Here is a 19088-nt window from a genome sequence, read left to right as displayed (position 1 = left end):
TGACTTCCCGCATGAAGCTGGGTGAGAACACTTGTCAAGTGTTATGGGGATCAGGTGAGATAAGAAGAGCTTTGTAAACTGAAAAACCTCCTACAGGGATTTGTCATATTAATAATGGCTTCCAATTTTAGACCAATACCCTCTATGCCAAGAAAGTAATAATCATTAAGCTTCACAGCAAAACTGCCACATCTCTTCCTATAGATGCGCTAGGAGAGGTTCAGTGATCTGGTTGGTCAGTGGTGAGTGAGTGGAGCTTCTAAGAGGATTTAAGCTTTTCTTTTTTTGCTACTCAAAATGTGGTACATAGATGGTGCTGGTCCTTGGACTGCTGGATGTGGATCCGAAATGAGACAGGTATGGAAATTGAGAGTGAGCATTCAGAAATTGTGGTAGGCCTTTGACGTTGCCGTTTTTTATAAGTGGCATTTCATTTTTTCAGTACAGTTGACCCTTGAACAACATGGGTGTGAACTGCATGCGTCCACTTATATGTGGATTTTTTCAATAAATACGTACTACCGTACTACAGGATCTGCGGTTGGTTGAAACCATGGATAAGGAGGAACTGTGAATCCAAAGGGCTGACTAAAGTTATGCGTGGAATTCCGATTGTGCCGAGGGTTGGTGCCCCTGACTCCCGTGTTGTTCAGGGGTCAACTATAATTTATTTTTATTGTATTTTTAAAGGTATCATCTATATGAGTTGAAATCAACAAACTAGCTGGCCCTTCACCACAAGGAATTGGGAGGCACTGATTTAGGGTGCTTCCCACCTGTACATGTTCAGGCTGCCTGCTTCCTTCCTTGCTTGAGGGGCAGAGGGGCTGTGTCTCTGGCCCTTTTCTTCCTTCGACTGTGCTTAGGACAGGGAGCCACAGAGACTGGTAGCTGCAGCTCATGGGCAGCCACTGCCTCAGTTTAGGAAATAATCTCTAGTGTTTCCCAGAGCAGGTAGGATTCGACCTTGGTTCAAGTATGGAAGAGCACACACATGTGCTAAGACAGAATGACGGGCAGATAGCATGCTAGGGACAGCACAGGGCAATTTTTAACCCACGTGGAGTTGAATGCTAATGATTTTAAAGGTAGTTAATAAAAGTATATCAGAGGTCCTTTTCCTTCCTCTCTTGGTATTTGAAGTCTTGCCTCTTCATACTGTTCCTGGCTTTGGAAATTTATGGTCGGTTTTCCATGTCAGGTTTTAATTTTTTCCATCCAGCCAATAAAGAGCGGGTTCTGCTCTGCTCAGCAGTGTGCTGGGTATGGGGGGTTCAGTGGTAAACAAAAGGACCTGGTGCCCAGCTCCAGTTGGGGAAACAGACATTAAATAAATGTAGACCGTCCCCAACTTGTGATGATTCGACTTAAGATCTTTTGACTTCAAGATGGTGCAAAAGTGATATGTGTTCAGTAGAAACTGTACTTCGAATTTTGAATTTTGCTCTTTTTCTGGGCTAGTGACAGGAGGTACATACCCTCCTGTGATGCTGGGCAGGGCAGCAGCCATAGCTCCCAGGCGGGCACGCGACCCTGAGGGTAAACAACTGATATGCCTACAACCATTCTGTACCCAGACAGCCTTTCTGTTTTTCACTTTCAGTACAGTATTCAATAAACTAGATTGGATAGTCAACACTTTATTATCGAATAGACTTTGTGCTAGATGATTTTGCCCAACTGTAGGCTAATGTAAGTGTTCTGAGCATGGTTAAGGTGGGCTAGACTAAGCTTCAATGTTTGATAGGTTAGGTATTGTAAATGCATTTTCAATGGACGATATCATCAACTTATGATGGGTTTATTGGGCTGTAACCCCATCCTTTGCTGAAGAATATCTGTAATCATAAGAACAACTGCATGGTTAAAAATATGGTAAATTCCATGAGGGAAAAGGGAAGGAGGTGGTCAGGGAGGATCTCTTTGAAGAAGGGACACACAAAGGGATACTCACCTTGACTGATGTGCAGGGGGAGTGTAGACAGGGTTTTGGAGAAAAGGAGGAGCAAGTTTGAAGCTCTGAGATGCGAAAACCTTTTCAGAGATACGCATCATGCATTGTATTATTTTTATAAATTCTTACCCATGTCTCATACCTGTTTTATCATTTGATTTGGAAACAGTGTAGCTTCATCTTATCTGTCTCATGCTCCAAGATTTTTTTTTTTAACTATTGAGGGAAAGTCCTTATTGTAGGTGTTGTATACTTATTATTTCTTTTAAACTAGAATGGAAGACACTTATATTCTTTTGTTAAAAAGCTCAACAACATTTTTAGTGCTTTACAGCCTACAGTTTTTGAAAATATTTTCTACACTTCAAAGTTTGATGAACAATTAACTTTCTGAATTTTTTCTTCAATGAAAAAATGTACCTCAGGGCTTCCCAGGTGGCGCAGTGGTTGAAAGTCCACCTGCTGATGCAGGGGACACGGGTTTGTGCCCCGGTCTGGGAAGGTCCCACATGCCGTGGAGTGGCTGGGCCTGTGAGCCATGGCCGCTGAGCCTGCGCGTCCGGAGCCTGTGCTCCGCAATGGGAGAGGCCACAACAGTGAGAGGCCCGCGTACCGCAAAAAAAAAATGTACCTCATGTCTATAATTTGGAATTAAGATTTGAATCTCTCACCTGGTCTCGTTTCAAGGGTTGTAGAATTTTGTAGTATCTAACATTTTGTATTCTATTTCCTAAACATTTACTGTATATATTAGAACATGAGCAACTTATTTTTCATACTTGTCCTCGGTCTTTTGGTTCTTTTACCAAATATCACTGGGTTGAAGTACTTGCTTTTCAAACTCCTTTTTCCCCAGTGGGACTAACTCAGTGGAGTTACGTCCAGGACTGGTGTCTCCATTTTGTAAGTAGAAAGAGTGACTCACAGAAAGATTAAATGACTTATGCACAACCATGGTGTAATTCGGGAACATCAGCTGGACTCCTTGATACCCTGCCTGCCACTTGAACCCAGTTTACATTTCAAAATAATTCCGATGAGGAGCAAAATCTAAATAAACTGGTGTATGAATTGAATGACAACAAAGATGGATTGTCAGGTAGCAAAACTGTTTTTTGCTTTGAAAACCACTAGATTACAAATTGAAGATGTAAGTATTGATACTTTGAAAATTATCCAGCATTACTGCTGCCTTTTAAAAATTTTTGAAATTTAAAAATTTTATTTATTTATTTTTAAATTTTGGTTGCGTTGGGTAGTCGTTGCTGCGCGTGGGCCTTCTCTAGTTGCAGCGAATGGCGGCTACTCTTTGTTGGCCGTGCATAAGCTTCTCATTGTGGTGGCTTCTCTGTTGCAGAGCATGGGCTCTAGGCACGAGGGCTTCAGTAGTTGTGGCTTGCGGGCTCTAGAGCGCAGGCTCAGTAGTTGTGGCGCACGGGCTTAGTTGCTCTGCGGCATGTAGGATCTTCCTGGACCAGGGCTTGAACCCCTGTCCCCTGCATTGGCAGGTGGATTCTTAATTACTGCAGGGAAACCCCTACTGCTGCCTTTTAATTTAATTTTGTTGTAATAGAGGATATTCCTCATTGATTAGAAAAGGAATATAAATTACTAGCAAAATGGACTTTTCTGACATCAAAGATTTATTACCCCCTTTAACTTTATTCTTCTCCATCAACCTTGCCGGAAAGCGTAAGCTTTTCACTAATGTTCATCTTACCAGTGGATTTTTTTTTGTCTTGTCAGGTTTTGAGATATGATAAAGACTGGATTGTAAGAGAGCTAATGTTTGTAATGTTTATCATGTTGTATATTAATTAAGAATTCTTCAGTGCAACCTCTGACTCTGAATATAGTTTGGTTTATCTATTATTTGGCTTTTGGTCCATTGAAAATTTCTAAATGGAATTGTTGTTCTAGTGATACAACCAAAAGTCATTTGAATGGGACTATTCCAGAGACGTGTGCTCTGTTAATTTTTATGTTGGTACATAACCTTGGATACAAATTCCGAGTTTGTAATCAGCAGGTGCCTAGAAGTTTCTAGTATTTCAGGGATCTAATTAGAGGTCATTACTAACTGTAGTGTATCCTGGTTCTCTGCCAAGACTTTACTGCAGTAATGCCTGTTCTGTTGGGTCATTAGGTAGTCAGTTATGAAAATTGGTTGTGTGATTAAATGATATGAATATCTTCATTCAACACATATTTATCGAGTGCCTTTTACATGTTAGATGCTGTTCTAGTGCTGGAGATGCAGTCATTTAAAGTCTCTGCCTTCATGGAGATTATATTCTAGTATGTGATCTCTAGAAAGATAGATAATAAACAAGAACATAAATAAATTGTATAGTTGCAAATAGTGATTCATGCCAAGAAGAAAGTAAGCCAGGCTCAGGTGATATGGAACATGAAAGGGAGCAAGGATCCGTAGAGAGAGCGTTCCAGGAAAGAGACAGCAGGATGGCATGACCCTGAAGCAGGAGCGAGCTTGGTGTGCCCTGGGCAGCAAGAAGGGGAAATAGCTGGGGCGCTGTGGTCTGGGAGAGAGGGGTGGGAATGAGGTCGGAGAAGCAGGCAGGGCAGGGTGCAGGAAAGGACAGGGAGAGGGATCTGCTTCTGGATGCTTCTTCGTAGAGCTGTCAGGCTCAGAGAGTCCAAGCCTCAAGAGGGAAAGGTGAACAGCACAAAGCAGGGGGTGTGAAATAGGAAATGAACTTAAGAAGTGAAAGAAATGATTGTGTGTTGACATATATATGGAATCTAAAAAAAAAAAATGATTCTGAAGAACCTAGGGGCAGGACAGGAATAAAGACGCAGCAGATGTAGAGAATGGACTTGAGGACACGGGGAGGGGGAAGGGTAAGCTGGGACGAAGTGAGAGAGTGGCATGGACATATATACACTACCAAATGTAAAATAGATAGCTAGTGGGAAGCAGCCACATAGCACAGGGAGTTCAGCTCGGTGCTCTGTGACCACCTAGAGGGGTGGGATAGGGAGGGGTGGGAGGGAGACGCAAGAGGGAGGGGATGTGGGGACATATGTATAACTATAGCTGATTCACTACGTTATAAAGCAATTATACTCCAATAAAGATATTAAAAAAATTAAAACTAAAATAATTCCCAATCTATGTATAATTATTTAAATGTAATGAATTCACTTATATGCTTTCTCTTGAAAAACATGCTTGTTCAATGAAAAAGATATTAGTTTGTTCGTCTACTTAATTTTGAAGATTGCTCTGTAGACAGACTGACAGATATGTCAACTAATACAGGAAAATATATTTTTGACACGTTTGGAGGAAAATTTAAAAAAAAAGAAATGATTGTGTGTTGAGATGAGAGATGGATGGTTACAGTTAGACTGCTTTGTCAGGTAAACTGGTCAGAAGGAGGGCTTGTGGGCTGCACAAGGGACTGTGGATAGGGCAGGTACATCTGGCAGCGAGGTTCAGGGCACAGCTTGGGCGCCAGGCTGCCTGGGTCTATTCTGGGCTTCATCACTCCCTCTTGGGTGATTTTGCAAGGTACCTAATGCATTTGCACCCTGATTTCTCATCTCTCAAAATGAGGTAACGACAATAATCCCTTCCTCATATGGTTGTAATGAAGTCTTAATCAGGCAGTTTAGGAAACGCTTCAGAAACGGTAGTTGTTACTGCTGTCATTATTCATTTTGACGCCACCAGAACAATTCCTAACCTTACCTTTCATTTTGGGGAAGGTAGTTGAGATGGTGTAAGCCAGTGGTCCTTGACTCTGACTACATGTTAGACTCACTTGGGGAACTTGTAAAAGATTCCAAATCCCAGGCCTTAGCCTCAGGCAGTGAAATCAGAACATCTGGGGGTGGCTCTGGCTTTCGTATTTTTTCTAGAAACTCTTTAGGGGATTCTAACTCGTACCTGGGGTTGAGACCCATTGATAGAAGCATAAACCTTTTAGGGAGGCCCATGAATATGACTGCAGAGGTAGGAGCTCAGGAAAAAATTCTCTTCAAGTGGGTGATTTAGTGTTGACAGAAAGGCAAGAAGGTCTTAGCTAGGATGATAGCTTATTTGGGTTCTGTTCATCTCTCAGTTCCTATGTTTTGACCGTTGCTTTTCATTTTCTAGGTATGTAGGAAATCTTCCAAGAATATTTGACTACTCTCCTTTAGATCCAACACAAGATTTCAACACACAGATGTAAGTGCCCTGTTGTAATTTTTAAGTATCTGATATAGTGTTCATAGTGGTTTTCTCTGGGTTGCAGAATTAAAGGCAATTCTCTTCTTTATTGTCTGTATTTTTAAAAGTATTCTGAAATAAGCATGTGTTGCTTTTGTAAAAAGAAAAAAATCAGTAAAATTGTAAAGTACTGAGAAAAGTTGAAAATGGAATCAGTATGAAGCAGAATCAAACAGATAAGTTATTTGTGAGTAATTGAGATACAGTGTTCCACCTAAAAGCAGCTGTACTTATTGAAATTTGTAGGTAATTTTAATATCTCTGAGGGGAAACAGCAATAACCTTTTTGTCTGTTTCTCCCTCCTGTCCAGGACTAAGTTAGGACACGGCCTTCTCTCAGGCCAGTATTCAAAACCTCCCATGAAATCCGAGCTCATTGAACAGGTGATGAAGGAGGAGCCCAAGGTATGTGTCTGGGTATTTGCCACACTGAAATGTTGGAAAGAGGAACCTTCTCAGCAAGAGCATGGATTTCCTATGATTTGGCGAATGGTGGCCATCAATTTAGCAAGCTGTCAAAATAGCTCTTTCATTTTAGGGTCTAGGGTATCTGTCTGCTCTTAAAAATCGTGGTAAAGAATAGCCAGGGTTGGGGTTTCTGGTGGCATTTGCTTCATGGATTATATGTGATTGCCATCATTAATGGTCTTTAGAAATAACATTATTCATAAAGTAGTGCTGGAATGGAAGGAATAAACATATAAAAATATAAACATTTTCCCCTCGGTAACCCAATCTTGGCCCTTGTAGTGTTTGTTCTCCTAAGCCTCAACTCTGTTTGCTAGGGTTTCTCAAGAGGCTGGTTGTTAAAAAAACAACACACATATTCCTGTCCCGCCCCTAGAGCTGAGGATTCTGAATTTCTGGGGAGGGCTGGGCAGTCCTTATTTTAACTAAGCTGCCAGGGAGTTTGTAAGCACACTCCATTATAGGAAACTCAGTTGGCCATTCAGTCACTATTACTTGACTCATTGAAAGATGTGCTTCATCTCCTAATAGCCAGACCCCCATTTCCATGTGCCTGCAGGTTGGGCCACTGACCCCTCCCTGGGCTGCTCTGTTAAGGCAACTCCAGATGGCGCCACTCGCAGCCTGGCCTCTTGGAGTGGTGCCCTTGGAGTTGTGCAGTGCGCAGCTTACACAGCTGTATTTGGCGGTCTTGCCTCCCACAGCTGCAGTCATCCTGGGTGGAATGCAGGCCCCGCTTCCCCAGCCCCTGCTCTGCCTCCAGGGTACCTTGTCTTGACTTAGTGGGCAAGTTCTTTCAGTTCTGTGTCTCAAGTGTGTGACCTCTGTGCTCCCAGCTTAAGTCAGTCATCCTTGACTAATGCCTGCAGACTGAGAGCAAGAATCGAAAGGGAATAAGTTCTTTTTCATCAGGAAGCCAATTAGTTGGGGAAATGGAGCCAACAGGAGAAGAGAGACTAGGAAGGGAACATACAGAGGCAGTGTCTGGGGGTGGGGAGAGGGAAGTGGGTTGTGAGAGGGTGGAGAGGGATGTAGACATTCTGAGGGCCAGGCCTGGAGATCAGAGTGTCATGGCCAGGCAAACCTAAGTCCTCCAGTGGCATTGTTATCCAGCATTGCAACCATGAGTCCCTTATCCACGCCAGACAGGAAGACCCCCAGTTGGGATGCAGTTGAGGTGGTCTGGGCTATCAGGTTATCCAGGCTTCTTCTACCTCTGAGCTCCTGTGGAACTTTGAAGAGGTGATGGTGAAAAAACTTGGCCCCAAATGTTGTTTTTGATCACATTTATCCTGGGTGTGCATCCCTGTCACTTCTTGGGCCACTCTTGGGGCAGAGTCCACCTGCCCTGGTGGAGGAGACGGAGACTAATTGGGACTCGGGAGCCTGGCTTCCTCTCCTGCCTTTGCGAGGGATCTGGAGACTGGGGGCAAGCCCCGTAACCTTTCAGTCTCAACCATCAAATGGAAGATTGGTCTTGCTGGCGGTTGTGAATAGTGCAAGTGTGAAGGTCCCCTCTCTAATGTAAATAAAATCTGTGTACAGTACAGGATCGTTGTGCTTTTGGAATCTCCTCATTTGAGAAAATGGGAAATGAAAACTCATCAATTTAGCAGTGTTTGGAAGGAAAATTTGGTTTTAATATCACAATATCCTTTTACATTAGAAAAAAAGTAGTTCTTATATAAGTCATATTCTTTATTGAGTCTGTGAACAGCTGGGGACCCTAGTCCCCTCCCCACCATTAGATTAGCGTGGTAGCTGTGTGATCTCCAGGGGTCTGAGGCTTGCCCTGCCCTGTCTGGTTCAAGGTGTGAAACCCGGCAGCACTTGGACCATATCTGTCTTGCAGGTGTGTTTTGCTTGCACCTCCCCCCCTCCCCAGAATCTGACTTTCCAGCTTCTTTTAAACACTCAGAGCCTCTGGCAGTCCCAGGCCCGTGACAGCAGTGGCTGGAGATGAGTAGCAGCTCTCCCTTCATACAGGACACACTGTCCCCAGCTGGCCCCAGTCCCTTTGTGATTTGTGACCTGGCTGGTACGCTGGGTATTTGGGTATGTGACCCTTGATCTAGATGATTTGTAAAGTCCTTTCCCTGCTCCGACATGCCAGGATCAGTTGGGTCCCTTTAACATTCAGAATGAGCTTGAGTTGACCGTATGATTTTCTTTGTGGCCCTGGAGGTGCCAGTTTCAAGCTGTTACTTGAACAGGCAAGTAATTCATTGTAAAATCTCCACTCCTCTTGACAGTGGAGAGAATTACTTTCTGAGGCATCAGGATTTTCACTGGCATTTGGTTTCAGAGAAACCAATTTGTGAGAATCTTTCTTCTTTCAGGTCTCAGGAGTCCTTTGGTCAGGTGGTCTTGTCCTAGGTCTCTGGTGTTTGTGTCTTATCTTGTAGATGAGCCTGAAATGCTCCAAGAGATGAAAGAAGATGTGCTGAAGCAAAGAAGAGGATAGATTACGAAAGAATGTGTGGTGGAGGGGAGAGAACACAGAGTCATGTGGCAGGAATGCTTTTTTACAGGGTCACCACCAGAGATACCAATAACTAGCATTTCACAGTGCTTACAAAAGGCCAGGCCCTTCCTGTATGTTCACTGATGCAGAAATGGATGCACAGAATCCTAACCTAAAGTTACAAAGCCAGGGAGTGGGAGAGCTGGGGTTTACACCAGGCAGTCTGGCCCTGAGTGTGTGCGGTATTGACCACTGCACTGTCTTGCTTCTCTAACAGTTGTTCCAGTACTTGTTTCAGGCTCCCAGTGCCTCAGTGTGTAGATGCTGGTAGGTGGATGACAAAAGGGGCTGCTTATATTAAAAAGAATGAAATGATGCCATTTGCAGCAACATGGATGGACCTAGAGATTGTCATACTGAGTGAAGTAAGTCAGACAGAGAAAGTGAAATATAGTATGATAATCTGCTTACATGCAGAATCTAAAAAAAAAAAAACAAAAATACAAATGAACTTATTTACAAAATGGGGGGGAAGGTTGGGGGGAAGGGATAGATTGGGAGTTTGGGATTGACATGTACACACTGCTATATGGAAAACCAACAAGGACCTACTGTGTAGCACAGGGAATGCTGCTCAATATTATGTAACAACCTAAATGGGAAAAGAATTTGAAAAAGAATAGGTACATTTATATGTATAACGGAATCACTTTGCTCTACACCTGAAAGTAACACAACATTGTTAATCAACTATACTCCAATATAAAATAAAAAGTTAAAAAAAAAAAAAGGGGTTGCTTAAAGTTTGTGGAATTACTAGATAGCCCAGTAACTTGGGCTACTCACATCTTGGGTCATTTCTAAAATATATACTTCTGGATATTAAGTTGCTCTGCTAAAGACCAAGGTGAAATCTAGTTTTTATGTATGCATGCTTAATACATATTTCATCTATAAAAAGGTTTGCAGTGTTTTTTGGGGGCACTGCCATTTCTGTATAAATTTGTTGAATTGATTTTTAAAATTAAATTGCATCTATAGTAGCTAAAACCTCCTCATTATAAAAGGACACTTTTTCTTCTTCAAAAAATAATATTCCTGGGCTTCCCTGGTGGCGCAGTGGTTGAGAGTCTGCCTGCCAATGCAGGGGACACGGGTTCGTGCCCCGATCCAGGAAGATCCCACAGGCCGCGGAGTGGCTGGGCCCGTGAGCCATGGCCGCTGAGCCTGCGCGTCCAGAGCCTGTGCTCCGCAACGGGAGAGGCCACAACAGTGAGAGGCCTGTGTACCGCAAAAATAATAATAATAATATTCCTGATCTTTATGCATTCTAAGACAGTGCTTTCACACAGTTTAATGCTGAATACTCCATAATTTATTTCTCCTCCTGAAGATATCACATTATTAACAGTTCTTATTCCGAACAAACTGTTTCTTAAGTGACAGTTCATTTAATTTCCCATCTAACTAATCCTTGACACAGAATTGCTGGTCTCAGTTTTTAATCAACATGATATAACCAGGGTTCTACTTCCAGATGATGTAATTTTAGCTCCAAACATAAGAACTTTGTTTTCACTAACCTCCATTTTCCTACTTTGGGCAAATGTAACATTTCTAACTCATCTTTTGAAATACGAAAAATAGCTTGGGGGAATACCCTCTGTTCCTTTAGCTTAGGAGATTTGGGGTTTGGACGTGAGTTAGGAATTACTGGTCCAAGGTTTATGGTTTAAGGTTAAAAATTGAAATCAGCAGATGACATACACCTGTGTTTGGGGAAGGCGGAGATGCATGTATTTTTTTTCATTCCTGTGATCTTATAATGTAAGCATCTGTACAACCGTTGCTCTAAAGTGATATAAAGTCTCATCTTGCTGCTTGTTTATTAATTAAAGCATTAGCCTCAGAGGCATATGAGTGGACACTGGCTGGCTGCCTTCTTGGTTGCAGTGTTAAACAGAAAGTCCTGTGTGAGCATTTGGGAAAGATTCTGAACATGGTAGTCCTCTCTCCAATTTTAGCTGATCTGTTTTGCAGTTGCTGATGGAGAAAGTAAGTACAGCACCCTAGAACTATGACAGGTTCCTTAGGTGGGTGCTATTTAGAAGACTATCTGGGGCTCCCTCTTATAAAGTTAGTTGTCAAGACTAGCCTTTGCTTCTGGGGTCCGAGGGGCAGCTCACAGCAAGAGCGAGAGCTTCCTGAAGGCGGGTCTGATTCTTGGTCAGTTTGATCTCTCTAGCCTTGTTTGGTGATGGGCCTGTAGGGGACACTCAGGTGATGACACTGACCCAGTGCCAACCAGGAAACATGTTATTTCTTTGATTTACTTCTTTGGTTCTTGTTTATTTATTTTGGCGGTGCTGTATGGCTTGCAGGATCTTAGTTCCCTGACTAGGGATTGAACCCGGACCACGGCAGTGAAAGCGCCAAGTCTTAACCACTGGACTGACAGGGAATGCCTTTTGGTTCTTATTTAGGCTTTTTGGTTTCTTTGAAGTAACTGCCTTATTCTAGAGCCTGACCTTTTTAAAAAAATTATTTAAATATGCAAATATGCACACACGTAGAGAGCAAAGTATAATGAGTCTCCATGTACCATCATGTAGCTTCAGCAGTCACCATTACTGCCAATCTGGTTTCATCAGTCCCTCCTGAACTCAATTTTTCCCTTCCCTCCTCCTTCCCTTCCCCTCCTTTCCCCGCAGTGTTTTGACACAAAATCTAAGCATCATCCTTTTCCCCTGTAAATATTCAGTATGCACCTGTAACTAGAATGCCTTCTTTTTTTTTTAAACATTAATATCATGTTGAAAGTTGCTTAAAGTGTTACAACAAAATGTATCAGCCAATACCCAGCCCATATACAGATTTTCCCTTGCAGTATCAAAGACATCTTTTCAGAGTCCCCCTCTTTTTGCAAGCTATTGATTTGTTGAAGGAGCCAGATCATTTGCTCCAGGATTGCTCTAATGATTGCTTCTTTGAGGTATTGTTTAGCTTGTGTTTCTTACAAGCTGGAAGTTAGATCTGGAAGCTTAGTTAGATTCAGGTTCATTTTTTTTATTGCCTGATTTTCTATCAGACATGAAGCGAACATAGTAATAGTTGAACATGGGAATTAGTGAGACCTCCCCTCAGAAATCAGAGATAGAATAGGTGTGGGATGTGGGTGCAGACAGAGGGGTCAGCTGATGGTTAGGCATTAAGTGTGGGGAGGCCGAGTTTGACATAAATCCAACCCAGCTGTGAGAGCCAGGAGCTGGTCTGCCGTGAGATGTGGGGAGGGAGAGGCAGCATCTCTCCGGTTAGGAAGCTTTTCAAATAACTTCTCAGTGACCATCAATTCTCAAGCTATAGGTTGTCTGTTGCACCAGGGATTAAGCAAGGTCAGTTGAGGGAAAACAACTGAAATGGGCACCGAGAGAGAAGAGGCATGGGAGGGGAATGAATGAGGCTGGGCTGCAGTCCAAGTGCGGGGCTGAGTCTCAGGAGTTTTCACCAGGGTCTCCATTGAAACGTCTCCTCCCAGCTGTACAACCACGTGGTGGCACAGAGCAGCAACCAGCTTTTCAGAATTTGTTTTCAGCAAGTTAGTAAACTTTTCCAAGCAGCTGCTTTGAGGGGGACTGGCAGCCACCTCAAGTTCCAAGCACAGCTTGTTAGAATTAACACCAGCAGCAGCCGGCAGTGAGTGTGTGCTTATGTGCGTGCCTAAGCCGAAATGCACAACACGAATAGGTGTATTCCAAGCGGTGTCTCTGCACTGCCCCGAGTGAACATGTCATTGCTGGCCTGGCCTGTGATGTTGGCCCCAGGGGTGCGTGGGTTTGAAGAGGGCTTGCCCAGAGTCCAGACAGTCTACTCTTCTCAGCAACTGGTAAGAGGGACTCAGGGACATCAGAGGTGAGAGCTAGGCACACGTGTGCAACAAGCAGTATTAGGACACAAGAGAAAGAGAAAGACAGATGGATAAAGAGAGGCTGCGATTGACTTCTCTAGTTGTGTGATCCTGGGCCAGTTACTTAACTCCTCTTTGCCTCAGTTTCCTCATCTGTCAAGTGGAGAAAATAATAATAGTAATCACCTCATGAAGTTGGGTGATTTAAGTAAGACGCATGTATAAAGTGTTCAGAACTATGCCTAGCACCTAGTAAATATGCATCCAGGTACCTAGAATAGTGTCTGACATTTTATAACACTCGGTAAATTTCTGTTGAATGAATGACTAAGTGTTAGTCATTACGCAGATGTAAGGCATTATTTTTGCATGCGTGTGTTGACTGATACCATGTAGATATACATCGGCATTGTGATTGGAGAAAGTTACAAACTTTTACATTCCTTTCGGGAGGTGTATGTGTGGGTAGTTAAGCTGATCATCAAATATAAATTGGTCTTCACTTAGCCCTAGAAGCACATCTGAAGCCTCGTGTGTGTGTGTAAGCTGGTCATTTATGTACAGGTTCCAAGCCCTCAGATGCTGCCACTTTGGGGAGTTCTTCTCCCAGAGCTGTCAGCACTGTTTCAAGTCCTCTGCAGTGTTCCCTAACGTTTGTTATAGATACATGTTGTCTCTCATCATGCCCCCACCCCGCCGTTGTCTGTCAGCTCTTGGAGGGCAGAACCCCCGATGTGTTCTACATGAAGGAGGTGGTTGGGAAATGCTGGATGCCTAGCTCAGATATATTTTCAGCAGGACAGGAAAACTCACCTGAGTTTTATTAGAAACGTTGCTTAGAACACATGTGTTGGAGAGATTTTACATGTAGAGCTGCCCTGTGGCGGCAGGGAGATAGCTGTTGGAGTTTTCCCATCACCTGTTACATCTGACTGTGTGATTGTGCACACCTGTCATGGCCTCTAGACCCTGGGCATTGACTCTGGTGTCCAGATCTCAAAGAAGTGTGAGACAAGGCCTCTGCCTGCCAAGGACTGCAGTCAGGCTGAGGAGACAGGCCAGAGCGGGCTGAAAGTTAAAGGAAGTAGAAGGCATGTTGTGCTATGCTCAGTGATGGCCCAGAGAGCAAGTTCTCTGGACTTCAGAGGAGGGGGAGGTGGCCTGGAAGCTGAGCCTGTGGAGATTTTGAGAAGTGGATGCACCTTTGCAGAGAGCACATGAGTTACTTCTTCTGCTTGATTGGCAAGGGGAGGTTCGTCTCACTGAGGCGTGCTGTGCTACAGCTGCCGCTCTGGTTTTGCTGCCGAGAGCCTGGAATTGGGATCAGAACCTGGTGTCTGGAGTTCATTCTGGTTCTCCTCTTTGCTGGCTGCGTAATAATCTGGTCGTAAGACCACTTTCAGTTGACAGACCTTTGTGGCACTTCTCTGCAGTTCTCAGTTTCCTTAGCTGCAAAATGAGGATGATGGTAGAACCTTCTTCATAGGGTTACTGTGAGTATTAAACGAGGTGACATGTAGCACCATTATTAGGTGGAAACAGCTTTATCCTGAGCCCACCTCTGTCTTTAAAGGTGATGTGGAGCTTCCACTCTGCCTCTTCGGAGTATCTCAGGCAGAGTGCCTGGATTTCCTGCAGAGTACAGCGTTAAAAAGCCCAGTTCAGGGCTTCCCTGGTGGCGCAGTGGTTGAGAGTCCGCCTGCCGATGCAGGGGACACGGGTTCGTGCCCCGGTCCGCGAAGATCCCACATGCCACGGAGCGGCTGGGCCCGTGAGCCATGGCCGCTGAGCCTGTGCGTCCGGAGCCTGTGCTCCGCAACGGGAGAGGCCACAACAGTGAGAGGCCCGCGTACCGCAAAAAAAAAAAAAAAAGCCCAGTTCACGTTAAAGCCAGTTTAAAGCTTCTCCCGCTACCAAGCTCGGGAGGCTTGGAAACCAGCAGTGTAGAAGGGTTGGCGTCGGCATCCTCCGGTCTTTGTTTGTCCTTGCTCCACCTCTTTGCCTCCTCCCACCCCCTCTGGCCCCTCCAGAGTCAAGGATCAAGGGTTGGGGGGATTGGAGACAAGGCAGAGCCTTTGCCTGAGCTAGTGCGTTTGCTCCCTCTTGGCTGCCATGAGTCTTCTATCATGGCCAGCCTTTTTGTGGGGGGCACATTAGTGGTTCTTCACAGATGCCCTCCACCCCTGCTTGTCCCCTCAGGGACCTCCACAGGGACCTTTTACCTGATGCCCTCCCCGATGACCTCTGTAACCCCCCCTCTCCCCCCCAGCTCCTGCCATAGTCTCCTCAGCTGCCCTCCCATCACCTTATGCAGTGTCCTTTCTAGGGGAGCCTGGCTGCCTTCTGTCCTTTTAGCCCCCGAGGAAGGGCGCACATCCTCGTCAGCCAAAGTTATCCTTGCTCTTCCCATCCTGGCAGCTGCAGGCAGCCTCCCTCCGCTTCTCCAGGTGAGGGCAAGCTCCTGGGAGCTCCATGAGCCCGGCAGCTCTGCAGTGGTTGCCTGGGGTGTTGCAGAGCCATTTCCTTTACTTTCTCTCCTGTTCCCTCATGGGCCGAGGGGACAGGAGATGCTGTAGACCTCTCCTCTCCTTTAACTTCCTTCAGGGGAAGTCAACAGGAAGAGCCCCATCCTGTTCTCACGTCAGGCTCATAGCACAGTGCCTGGTACATAATCAACATCCAGTGCATGCTGGCTGCTATCACTATTTAGCTAACGGGGGCTTCAGTTTTCTTATCTGAAATCGGGGCTAATGTTAATCCCCACTCTGCTTCCCACTTAGTGCTGCTAATGTGTATGAAAGTATTGTGAGTTGGTTTTATTTTTTAGCCTCAACAGAATGGGATCTCACCACGCATGTTTAAGGCCTTTGTGAGCAGGAGCCACCCGGAATTCTCCTCCAACAGACAGCAGGATGCCCAGGAATTTTTCTTGCACCTGGTGAATCTAGTAGAGGTAAGTCAGTCTTCAGAAATGCTCAAAAGGGTTGTAAGAAGTGTGCCCACCCCTGCGTGCAGTCCCTGCTGGTGTGGCTGGAATGCTCCGCCCCTCCACTCCCCACCTAAATCTCTCTCTGGCCAGGCTCCCTCAGAGTCGGCATCTTTGGGCCTTTCTCTGCTCAGACCGCTTGATGTAGTTGCCCCTCATGCCCGGCCTCCTGGGCACTTGTGGGACTCTCTGTTCTCCTCCTAATTTGAATGTGTTCTGGGAGTGTTTATCCATTATTTCATTTGCCTTTTTTGTTTTTTGTCTCTGTGATAAGCTCCTTCAGAGTCCCACGTGGTATTTGGTGTCCTCCTGCCATCACTCTGAGATGGTCACTTGGCTCAGAGCAGAGTCGACTCACATTAATAAATGCTGTGGTTTTTTAAAGGCCACTGAGAATTCATGAGTAAAGCCTTTTTTCCCCTCTCTTAAAAAATAACTACTTTTTTCCTGATGACAGATGTGTTCCTTGTGGAAACAGGCACAAAGGAGAAAATCAAAACCTCCCATGCTACCTGCTCCCACACACAAGCAGTGCTAGCATTTTGGTCTCTGACCCTTCCCCCCTAGTCATTTTCCAGGTGCTATCCATTTTCTACGTGTTGGTTTGTGAGCAGTGTTTTTCACTTAACCTGTTGTGAACGTTTTGCCACGTCATCGCCTACTGGAATATAGCATGATTTCTTTTTTATTTCTGTATAATTTACATTAGTGCATTTATATAATCGTATCATACATGGCTTAATTTTTCCAAGGCAGTCCTTGATTTTTTTTTCCCCTTTCTCTTTAGCTGGGCTTCCACATCTCCTTTCTTCTAATTCTTTCTAGGTCAGTCCCTCTGACATGACTTTTAATGGCTGCATAATATTAATTCACATGATGAACTGTATTTAACCAATCTCCCATTTTTGGACTTTAGGTAACTACCAGTCTTTTCCTGTACTCTGGTGAACTGGCATGCCCAGGGGGAGCGTTTAGTAACACCAGATCTTTACATCAGCTTTATATTTGATTCTGTGCTAATTTTTATTCATGGCTTAATATCCACAAATTTACTAACTTGTTATAATCCAACCTTCAGAGGAACCGCATTGGCTCAGAAAACCCAAGTGATGTTTTTCGGTTTTTGGTGGAAGAACGTATTCAGTGCTGTCAGACCCGAAAAGTCCGCTACACGGAGAGGGTGGATTACCTGATGCAGTTACCTGTGGCCATGGAGGCGGCAACCAACAAGGGTAACGTTCTAAAGTGGGAAATGAGCAGTGTGCTTCTTCACACATGAAAACCCTCAAGTCAGCGATACTGCAGCTCAGTCTCTGCAGTCATGTCAGGAGCAGACCCAGCCCGGACGGTGTCTGGTTTGAATGTCTCTTTTCATCTTTTCCTCAGTCCCCATGTGACTTTCTTTTGACATTTTTGTGGAGGGCTTATGGAAGGAACCTACTTCAGTGCCTATAAATTTGACCAACTGGTTGGTTTAGAGGCAGCTTAATTTAGAGGAAATTATTTGTAATTTAATATTATCACTCACAAGTTGTGTGGAAGGTCTGAGGGGAGTGATCAGAACTGCATGTTATTTTTTGTTTTGTTTGTTTGTTTTTTGGCGGTATGCGGGCCTCCCACTGCCGCGACCTCTCCCGCTGCGGAGCACAGGCTCCGGACGCGCAGGCCCAGCGGCCATGGCCCACGGGCCCAGCCGCTCCGTGGCATATGGGATCCTCCCGGACCGGGGCATGAACCCGCGTCCGCCGCATCGGCAGGCGGACTCCCAACCACTGTGCCACCAGGGAAGCCCCAGAACTGCATGGTTTTTTTTTTTTTCGTGGTATGTGGGCCTCTCACTGCCATGGCCTCTCCCGTTGCAGAGCACAGGCTCCGGACGCGCAGGCTCAGCGTCCATGGCTCACGGGCCCAGCTGCTCCGCGGCATGTGGGATCCTCCCGGACTGGGGCATGAACCCGCGTCCCCCGCATCGGCAGGCGGGCTCCCAACCACTGCGCCACCAGGGAAGCCCCAGAGCTGCATGTTTTGATGTGAGACATTCAAGCAGAGAGAGGCCTCTTAAAAATAATCCAGCTTTGGCATCCGAGTAAGATGCCTGTTGTGGGAGATAAAGTGTGGCAGGGCTCTTTGTGGGGCGAGGCTCCTTGGAAGGGTCTCTGGACCTTGGAAGCAGGAGGAAGGTGGGGGACCTCAGGGGAAGGTTCCTTCAGTCAGTCCGATCTGGTTCTTCCCAAGCAGGATAGATGAATGGTATTTCTTAGAATTAACGTCTTAAAAGCAGAAAAAGGAGAAATATCTGCTAGATTGCTTATTTCCTGTGAACTGGTCATTTTTGTAAGGTTTAATGACTCCCTGGCTGGCCTTTTTCCTTTTTTTGTTTGTTTGTTTGGGGTGTAGTTACTTTATTGTGTTAATTGGAAAATGGTGATTATGATGATTTTAAGATGAAACGATTTCCATTTTCTATAAACTCATGCAGCTTTTGACCGGTTTTTAAATTCTTATTCATTATACAAAGTAGAAATGGGGGTGGGGGTGTCTGGTTTGTTTCCTTTTTAGCACTAGGCTTAATTGCTGTCTCTTGCCTACCTTGGGGATACTAACATATTGTGCTCAGTTCTGTGATCCTAACTCAGAATTTATGAGTGGTAAATCTTTTTTCTTTTTGCAGAAATGAGACTTAAAATTTAGTCTCAGGAAACTGATTGCTGGGAACACCTAATGCTAGCATCCTAGATAGAAGTCCATCATAAACTGATTTTGGACTGGGGAATGAACTGTAAAAGCATATTCAGATGTGTTTAAGAAAACACAAAGGTGTATCAGTGTGTCTAAAACCTGATAAATCAGAAGGGATTTTTTTGTAACAAAAGAAATTCCCAGAAAGGTCCATTTGAAATCTATATAAAATTTTGACTTACAGGTAGTTTCCAAGAGCAGATCTGCTGACTCTTGGGAAGTTCACGGTGCACTCACTTCTTTTTCCCTTGGTGTGTAACCATTTGAACAGGGATAGCGTAGAAAGGCCTTCTAGGTTGGCTGCTCTGCTCTCTGCAGTGTCGGGTAACACCAACA

At 44.7% G+C, this 19088-nt stretch overlaps 1 protein-coding gene across 1 annotated transcript in view; it reads left to right on the top strand.

The window, feature by feature from the left end:
- The window catches only part of USP13 (ubiquitin specific peptidase 13), a 124320-nt gene that overhangs the window by 59994 nt on the left and 45238 nt on the right, over positions 1–19088 (top strand). Inside the window, exons 9-12 of the mRNA XM_022571596.2 lie at positions 6078–6149; positions 6503–6596; positions 15855–15980; positions 17092–17245. Coding sequence (XP_022427304.2) covers positions 6078–6149; positions 6503–6596; positions 15855–15980; positions 17092–17245 — 446 coding nt within the window. The remainder of the gene's footprint in view (positions 1–6077; positions 6150–6502; positions 6597–15854; positions 15981–17091; positions 17246–19088) is intronic.

Source organism: Delphinapterus leucas, chromosome 4 (genome assembly GCF_059928025.1).
Source record: "Delphinapterus leucas isolate spDelLeu-1000000601 "Yukka" chromosome 4, BTC_Dleu_Yukka2, whole genome shotgun sequence".
NCBI classification, from domain to species: domain Eukaryota; kingdom Metazoa; phylum Chordata; class Mammalia; order Artiodactyla; family Monodontidae; genus Delphinapterus; species Delphinapterus leucas.
This window is presented reverse-complemented; position numbering and strand designations above follow the sequence as displayed.